Raw genomic sequence first — 9,277 nt, forward strand, 5'->3', positions numbered from 1 at the left:
CGACCCAGACCTCAGGGAAGCATTTCTGGCCAAGACTTTGTGGGTGTCATCCTGGTATTAAACATCCTTCAGCCTTCATTTTGGAGCCCGTTTCTTACGCAACCCAGTTAAGAGCCCTGCTGCACCACCTTCAGACCACAGGCGCTGCCAGCAGAAGCGGCAGCACAGCCCGTCACCCTCACGGCAGCCACATAGCGCAGTGCCCTTCGCTCACCGCCCGTCCAACCACCGCCCTGTTCTAATGCCTTTAGCAAAGGGAGGCGCAGCAACACTCACGGACAGGCTTCAACTTTACTCCCTCAGGTAATGCAAAAGTTTCAGCTAACCACCACTCCAACAGTAACATCATCTAGGGAAATTCTAGCTGTTTTTAAGTAGAATTTTACTTTATAAATATTAATTAATACTGAAGATTGGAGATTATTTTTACCAAGAAGGTTCAACTCCAGCAGTTTGCACAACAGGCTTTATTTTTTAATATCTTGCTTATAAATTCATATACCAATTTTTAGCTTTCTCTCAAGCTACATAATAACTTGGCCAGTTCACAACTGTGGCTTAATTCTTTTTGTTCTTACAGTGAACAACAAGCAGCATGTTTTTATTTTTTAGAAGATATCAGTATCCTTCATCTGACCTTGTCACCCACAGACAATCACCTAGTGACTACGTTCACACCTTTGAATAGATAAAATTGGCCACAGAACAGAAATGTGATATTTAGAAACTCGATCCAGAGTTTCTCTTTTTAGACCTTCATCTGGATGGCATTCCTGCCACAGCCTGCAAGTCTGTGGGATTTTCTGTGAGTCAGGTCTGTACTACCCCCAAGGCTGAGAGCATCACCCAGTCAAAAATAAAACTTAAATCATTCTTTAACCTCTTTAGCAAGCAACTGTTTTTTTCCTCAGTACAGCTATATGCAAAGAGTAAGGTACTAAAGATGCATCTACCCAGGACAATATACCGTTACACCACGTATCAGTTACAGCACAGCTTTATTTGCACACGACTGAGGACTGCCAACTCAAAAGTGACATTTTTGTCATAACTCTTACGTAAGTTTGATAATGGTACTTAAGAGCAGCTTAAATACTTAAACAATCTGTCAACAGCTACCACAGCACACCCTTTTCATTCACGCATAAGTTTTTACATATTTTTAAATAGTAGTTTTCTCACCAAGAAACAAAAGAAAAAAAAAATGCAGATTTCATTGCAAAGTCTTCTCTCTCTCCCCACCCTCACCCTGCAGATATATTTGATCTTCAGCTCAGCATACCAGTGCTGTGACATCTCATGCCAACTTTAGTGAGGTATTATAAATCATGGCCATTACCTCAGTCACCAAATATCTAGGATACCTCTTTCGCTGCGAGCGTCGTATCGTGCAGCATGCAGAGCAGCAGGAAATTCCCCTTGGCTGGCAGAGACCGGGGGCTGATGCATAAAATAGATTTCTTAGATAAGATTACTAATGGATTATTCCTCGCATGAGTATTTTCAATGATAAGAGACTACTTAGCTAAGAAAAACAGGGTTACACTATGTGTTATATAAAGCAAGAGACTATTAGCTAAGAAAAACAGGGTTACGCTGTGTGTTATATAAAGTACATAGGATACACAATATGGTACTGCATGAATTTAGGCATACTTGATCATTCTCATCTTCCAAATAAGGCCTACATCTTAAGCACTCAAAAATAATTTGACTGATTGATGACATACTCAGATGCTATTAAAAGCACTCTTTAATTAATAGATTTCAAACCACCTTACAAAAGAAATTATAATCACTTTCTCTATTTAATGAGTGGGGAAAGAGGACTCCTGCAAGACATAACATCCCCTGACACATCTGCCTGTGTATCTAGGTGGCATTGTACCAAGACATCACACCAACACTTCCAGCTACCTTCCAGCATTTTCCAGCTGCCTTACGCGCTTTATCCTGCATGGGAAGAATGGAGGAGCTTGCCCGATGGCAGCAACTGGAAGAGCAACCAACTCCCCCGAGCTCTAACACGCTCGCAGTGCTCTTTCAGGAATGCAACCCAAACACATCCAAAGTACTGTAAAACAAACATTTTCTGATTTATTGCTCTTTTTTAATCCCAATTGTGGAATTACAGTATAGATTCTTCAATACGGCTGAAAAGTGTTTGAGAAGTAGACCATTAACGCAGCAAGCATCACGCATATAATAAGGTATGAAATTTAAGCACCACTTAGGCAACAGCAGTACTTTTACGTTTTCGAAGCAAGCAAACAACGGTTGCCATAACATGGTGAGGAAGGGGAACAACGAGGTGAGGAACAATTTGTTTCCATGGACAAGCAGATACACTAAAGCTCCAAACACTTTAGTGCTAGGAATGAGGATTTCAGAAGCTGGCCCTTTTCTCTGACCCAAGATATGCTTGACTTTTTATTCAGACACCTGATTTTGGGCATACATTTTTTAGTACCCTCTTTCACAAAACTTCAAATCAACCAGTTTTTAAATCAAACCCTTTTATGAGAGTTGGATAGGACACAGCTTTGCCGCCTACTCCCTGTTGAGCCGGAGACAGCCGGGCTCTCGGCACAGCAGCCCAGGCACAAGCGCAGCAGCTGAACTCCGTTACTGGAAGAGGACCCCAAGGCAGCTACCTTTTGCTATTGGTGCTACTGGAATGTTTCCCCTTTTCCTGGTTTTCGCCATAGGATTTCTTATGAAGCAGAAATCCTTCCACCATGAAGGAAAGCCTAATCTTCACGGGCTCGGCTGGCACACCCACTGAGCACCCAACACACCTTGCCAGCCCAACCATACTTCACCTTACAAAGCAAACAACATAATCAAGAGAACAAGTTATGAGTGCACAAACTAAAAGCTCATATACTACACCTTTATAATTTACTATTTGCTTATCACCTGCTTAAGAAATTGCCCTGCCACTGCCAGACTTTAATACCCACATTTCTTTTGCTGTATTAGCCACTTTGAATACCTTAAACCCCTTCTGCATGCTCCCACAGGAGTACGCTGCCAAAGGCTTGAATAAACCTATACTGTACTTTGGTCAATGCTTATTTATTCTGTTTATGATAAGGGCTGCCCTTAGCATTTCCACCCTTCCAAGGAACGTAACACCCCCTGCCACATTTCCCTATAATCATAGTGGAACCGCAATGCTAAGTGCCCAAGAGCATATGCAAATACATTTTCTAACTAGCTTTCCTATTTTATTCTCTACGGGAAGAGTGGAGGAAACAGTTGTTTTATTCTGTCAGTAGAAACATACACATTTGTGGATGGGCTACATTGCTAGTTAAGGAATGTTATCTATTTTATTGAGCAGTAGTGACCCAGTGAGTCAAAAGTAGTGACAGATTACAAGTATAACTCATCCTGAGTGCTGCCGAAACTCTTAAGTAGGAACATATCCAAGAATGCACATCCTTGCCTACGCTGCAGTCAACTCCCATATCATGTTAAGCATACTCACTTCTGCCATGGCTTGCCAAGCGCTCTCCACGTTCAGCTCCCCCCTCACCCCCCCTTCTGTTTTCCGTCTTGGTCACTGCAGAGCAGATCTCTCGATAATGCTCCTTTCCAAAGGCATTCGGATTTCACACTGCCCGCAGGCTTCAGAAGAGTTCGGTCACAAAATTTCCTAGGTAGATGACACCTCCAAATGGCATTTGAGCACCTCAGTGTCTTGCAGTGTGCTGAGGTGTACCTTCAGGCATTATTCTTTACACCAGCCAGCCCATAAGCAGCTTTAATTCATAAGTAATACTATTTAAAATGTCTACACTTCTCATTTCAAGCAAGCTCTGCTGTTAACAAATCATGTGTTTCATGGAATCCCAGTCAGGATGTTGGCCCATCCCTCCATTAAAATACAGTATAACAAAATCTTAGTGCTTTGGGCCATGAAATAGTCATTTAATCTTTCCATTTTTCAGTCACTATATTTGTCTTGATTCCTGTCAGATCTTCTACTGTGTTACAAATACCACCTTTACTGTAGGGTCCCTTTGCTTGGGTGTCCACAAATCCTGCATGCTGACCTTTTCCATTTTCTCGTCCAGTAGTCTATCTCTATTCACTCACTAGAATTTATTATACTTACAAATTATTCTAAATAAATATAGTATTTTTCAGTCACAGGCATGTATTGAACTTCCAAGCTTCGAAACAAAGAATTTTTGCTTCCTTAGCTTTGTATAACAGTTGTAAAAGTCCTTCACATCTTAAATTATGTCAGTGAATCAATTATTATATTCTTAAATATTTTTTCTCCCATGTGATAACAAAAAAAAAAAGCATAAACTTCCTCATCCTAAGTACGACTTGCCAAGGTGCAAAGTAAGGCCGTTACGGAACGTAAATGAACGCCTTGCCAATATTCTCAGAGCTAAAACAGGGATCTGTACAATGTCTTGCAGTATTTTCCCTAGTTTCAAACTACTGAAATTATTAAAATAGTGTAAGTTTCTCATATAGCCAATATCATGTTTCTTTCTGAACAAAGACACACAACTTATTTGCACAGACACAATATGGAGTTAGACCATACCCTTTCCTTAAGCTAGAAAGCTTCAGCGCAAAACTTTTTCAGGATATGAAATACTTTACACTTATATTCAGATGCTTTCCCAAATTGTTACTTGCTATTCACTGATCTATCCTATTTTAACTTCTCTGTCCAAAATCCTGTTGCAAGACTTTCTGGTCCAGATTCATCACTCTGCTGCTCCACTTTTACACCAGGAAGTAATTTTGATCTCTATTTTCATTTTATGCAACTTAATTAGAACTCTTTATTCAAGAAAAATTCATTCCACTTTAAAGAACAAGCGTGGTGCCTCCAGCATTAACTCTTCACTCCCTTTTTCCCAATAAATCAAATTTTTAAAAATAAAACCAAGATAGAAAGGGGAAGGCCCAGTAGAAAAAGGAAAGAAGGAAAAAAAATCATTCTCTAGTTTAGTACAAGGCCAGGGATCGATGCCGGTGAGACACGTGGGGCCTCCTTCTCTCACCTTTGGGGGCCTTGCATTCCCCATGGAGCAGGAGAAGCGGGAAGAGCACCATTCATCCAACCCTGAACTTCCCGGTGGATGCTATTCTTTCTCAAGCCAGTGGAGCCACAGGATCAGTGACAGGAGAAAGCGTTCGACAGCAAAATGAAGGAAAGGAAACTAAAATAGAAAAACGATCTGGCAATTATCGGGGCTCGAGAGTAAAAGGTATAACTGGAAACAGAACAGATAACAAAAGGGGAACAGAAGCTCCGTAGGGAAAGAAAACAGAGAAGCAAAAGGTCAGAAAGCAGCTGACAAGGTCTGGGAGGTAGGCGCGCTGGCTGGCAAAGGTACTGGTAGCTCTTAATTACTTAATGCAACAGTGCCTGGTTAAACTGTGTTCACTGCTACTGCTGCTTTTATCATTTACTCTTTGAAGTGCTGTGAGGTCTAACCACAGTAGTCTCTCAGAGCAAAGTCTACAGTAGTTTAAAGGAACCAGCAACAAATACGAAAATAAGTAAAACTATATAACCAAGCCACATGAAAAGTTAGCACTTTGTTACAATTTGACACTCAAAGGTTAAGGCTCATAGAAGCACGTAGGAAGAGCGTGATACAGCCACTGCCTTTCAACTAAGGGAAAACAATGCATTTACAAACACAAATGAATTGTAATCCAAACAAATGTTTAAACTCGGCTCAAAAAGATCAAAAAGGCTGCAGGATAAAAAAAAAAATCCTACTACAGTTTTAATAGGCTTCCCTTAGCAACACCCCTTTTTAAAATAATCATTTGGCAAAGCAAAAAGTTCTCCAGCTGCTCAACCTCGCATTAAGTTGTAATTAAAAAAGAAAAAAAAGGCTAGATTTAAAGCATTTATACCCTGTTGTTGCCATTCTGTATATTTGCTCTCATAGATTCATTCATTTTTCAAACTGGGGAAAAAAAAAAAAAAATCAGTGCAATCAGTAATTCCTGCCCTGGAATTATCCCACCCACCCACCCAGAACAGACATGGTTTGACTCGGCGTTCAACAGGCACTAAGTTGCATTAAACATCCAGTGAACAATAGGTTAACCAAGATACTAGAGATATTATGGTAAAAATGACTATATTTTGCTGTATAAAAATTAAATGCTTGTACCCTTCTGCGTATGCGATGGGTGTTTCATTTCTAGGAGTCTTTGGAAGTAGCAACAGGGTTTCTTTTTTCCCCTTTATTAGAAAATAACCCCCCAAATCGCGGGGACGACGCTGGGGCGGTTACGCTGCGGGAGCACGCGGCCCGCCTTGCTGCGCCCCTTCCATCCACCCACGCGTGACGGCGGGGGGACCCTACCTGCGCGGGGGGGATGCAGAAGGCCTCGGCGATCTGCGCGTAGAGCTGGCGGGCGCTGGCGAAGCCCTCCACGCGGCCCGTGGCGCTGCCGTGCGCCAGCTGCGCGTGGAAGTGCAGCCGCGCCCGCGGGGCCGGCGGCGCCGGGGCCGGGTCCGCGGCCGGCGGCGCCGGGGCCGGGTCCGCCTCGCTCTCCACCAGCTTGGAGGTCTCCTTGGACTTGCCCCTCTTCTTGCTCCACAGCCCCAGCGGCATCTTCCGCGCCGCCGCCGCCGCCTCCCCGCACCGGACTCTGCCCCCGGCGCCGCCCCGGCCCTGCCGCCGCCCCGGCCCCGGCCCCGGCCCCGGCCCGGCGCAGCCATGTCGCCGCCGCCAGGTGAGCCCCGGCCCCGGCCCCGGCGGTAAAGCCCGGCCGGAGGCGCCGAGCCGCCCCGCGGGGGGCGCCGGGGCCCGAGCGCCGCTTCCCGCCCCCTGCCGGGCTGGGAGCCGCTCGGGACGGAGGCTCCTCGCCCGGATCAATAACGCTTCCTGCCCGCCACATCCATCATCGCGCGTTCGCCAGCGGAAGCCGCCGCTTCCCCGCAGACTGCACCCAGAGCTTCGCCCAAGACCGCGCTGCCCGGAAAACGGGCTGCAACACAAGGTGTCTGTTCCACTTTTCTCTAACGGTGTATAATAGAAAACGCATTCCACAAAGTTTATACATACACCCCTACTTTATGTCTTTTCCTACGTGTACACAATGCTAGCAAGTTCACTGTCTTCCCACGTGCTTGTTCAGGAATTTCTAAATAGTACTCAAAATAAAGTACTAAATGTTGATCAAAATAGGTTTATATCCAGGATATAAAAGACCATATATAAAGATTTCTGCCAAATCTTTCCCATATTTACAATTGTGCCTGGAGTACTCACGACTTTATTGAAGCTTGCCGATGTATAATTATGTAAGCAAAGTTTAAGAGGCTTTTCCTATCATCCTGGGCAACAGTTTAGAAGTACTGACATTTAACACAAGTATTTGAAAAAGCATGTTTTCTGGCCTTTGCTAAGTTTAAAACATTTTCATCTTGTATGCTATAAAATACTGATTTAGACTTTTACCTGCTACAAAAGACCTCTTTGCTCCAGTACAACTCACCTCAACAACACTCACAACACAACAATTACACTCACCTCAGTGAATTACTCCATTTTCACCGGTGTGCTGAACGCACTCGGGACATGAAGAGTGGAAGTTTCATGAAGCAGCATCCAGGCCTTCTACAGGAATCTAGCACAAAAGTGCAGAGAGAAGCAGCTTTGCCTTAGCACACCTTCTGACGCTCAGAGGAGACCCACCACTGGGAAAAAAAAGGAGCCGGACCACAAGGGCATAGAGAAGAGGATGACCAGGAGGCCGCCTGGAGGCGAAAGTTCTTAGGGAGGTTCATTAGACAACCTAGCACACATACTTTGTGTTGAACCCTTTTCCAGAGGAATAAATACTAGCCTTGATGCTGTTTTATCTGAGCACTCAGTAATTCCTCCTCTTGGCATTTCAGTCCTTATCACTGACATAAGCACATCACCTGATATATATTTCTCTGCCTCAAGAAATCATAAAGCTTAAATTCTGTTCAGGTGGGGAAAAAAAGTGCAGTGATGCCATTTGGATTTTGGTCTTCCCAAAATTAACCTGGATTTAACCGAATACTCAGAAATGCCCACGTTATCAGTTCTTATCTAAGACAACTGGATTCAAAATTGAGTTATTAATTACCAGTAATTCCCACCAATTAAGACTACAGAATAAACTTACCATCGGACTTGGATACGTGAATTGCCCAGCCCAATTTGAAATGACTTTGCATTCCTATTTCCTAAAGTGAAGCTTCTACAATCCTACTGAGGAGGGCCAGAAAACGTGGTCACTATTGGGGAACCTTAAAAACAATGGCCAAAGCAAAACGGCCATATACAATAGCACTGACCAATATCAGCGGTTTGTCCCAATGCAGCAGAAGGGATGCCAATATTAAGGATGGAATATATCAGCTATTACAGATACACAGCTTTGCCTATGGAAAGAATCGTAGTTTCTTTCTTGCCTCTATAGGACCTCCATCAAGTCATTTCTTATCTTCTGAAGAGATGATCGAAAAATGTTAAAAAACGAAACAGTAAATAATGCTGTTTATGACTGTTATTGAAAGGGTTAACAATTCAGTTAAATGAAAGCAAAACCAGCCATGTTTTCATATACTGACATACAGAGGTTGTACAGATTTGTTTTTTCACAAGTTGATAAACACTGACAGTAGCCCTAATTTAAATAACTTGAAAAATTTTCTTTAATGGAAGCTTTAAGTATTTCCTCTTCCAAACATAATCCATGCTTCATATGGAGATGGGAGGAAAAAAACAACTGAAATTGCACGAGAATGATGTTGATCCTACTTGAAGCCTGGAGGAACAGCATCAGCTTTTTAGCTATAAATAGGAAAAATGATGGGATACCAAAGAGCTGACTGAATAAACTGAAGATCACATTGTACTGTTTAATACAAAGATTATGGAGCATGTATATCCTATCATTATTTACATAATAATAGATGAGCTTGAACATTTCTATCAGAGAAAGAGAAAACTGTGTATTTTAATTTATTCTCCAACTCCAAACTTAAAACAGCAGTACCAAAAATTGTCATTAACAGACTCCAACTTTGGCAGGAAACAGTTAAAGTGCTAAAAAATTCCAATTTATATGTCCATTGCTCCTACCTGTACTGTTTTTTTTTTTTTTTTTTTTTTTGGCGATGTGGGGGCAGCCTGCAGTTACGGTTATAAACAGTATTTCCTTGAACTTCAACCATTTAGATGTAATCAGCGTAACAGTGTGGGGACTGAATCATTTGTAGAGCTAGAAATGAGTCAGC

At 42.8% G+C, this 9,277-nt stretch overlaps 1 protein-coding gene across 3 annotated transcripts in view; it reads right to left on the bottom strand.

The window, feature by feature from the left end:
* Positions 1-6,624, bottom strand: part of GIPC2 (GIPC PDZ domain containing family member 2) — a 29,450-nt gene extending 22,826 nt beyond the window's left edge. The window contains exon 1 of one of the 3 annotated variants that reach the window (XM_009670783.2): positions 6,363-6,624. In XM_009670783.2, the coding sequence (XP_009669078.2) occupies positions 6,363-6,614 (252 nt within the window). In that variant the 5' untranslated portion in view covers positions 6,615-6,624. Of the gene's footprint in view, positions 1-1,339; positions 1,401-5,036; positions 5,342-6,362 lie in introns of those variants that run through there. The other 2 variants (XM_009670782.2, XM_009670784.2) reach the window with 2 other exon arrangements.
* Between the last annotated feature and the right edge of the window lie 2,653 nt (positions 6,625-9,277).

This window comes from Struthio camelus, chromosome 8, assembly GCF_040807025.1.
Source record: "Struthio camelus isolate bStrCam1 chromosome 8, bStrCam1.hap1, whole genome shotgun sequence".
Taxonomy (NCBI): domain Eukaryota; kingdom Metazoa; phylum Chordata; class Aves; order Struthioniformes; family Struthionidae; genus Struthio; species Struthio camelus.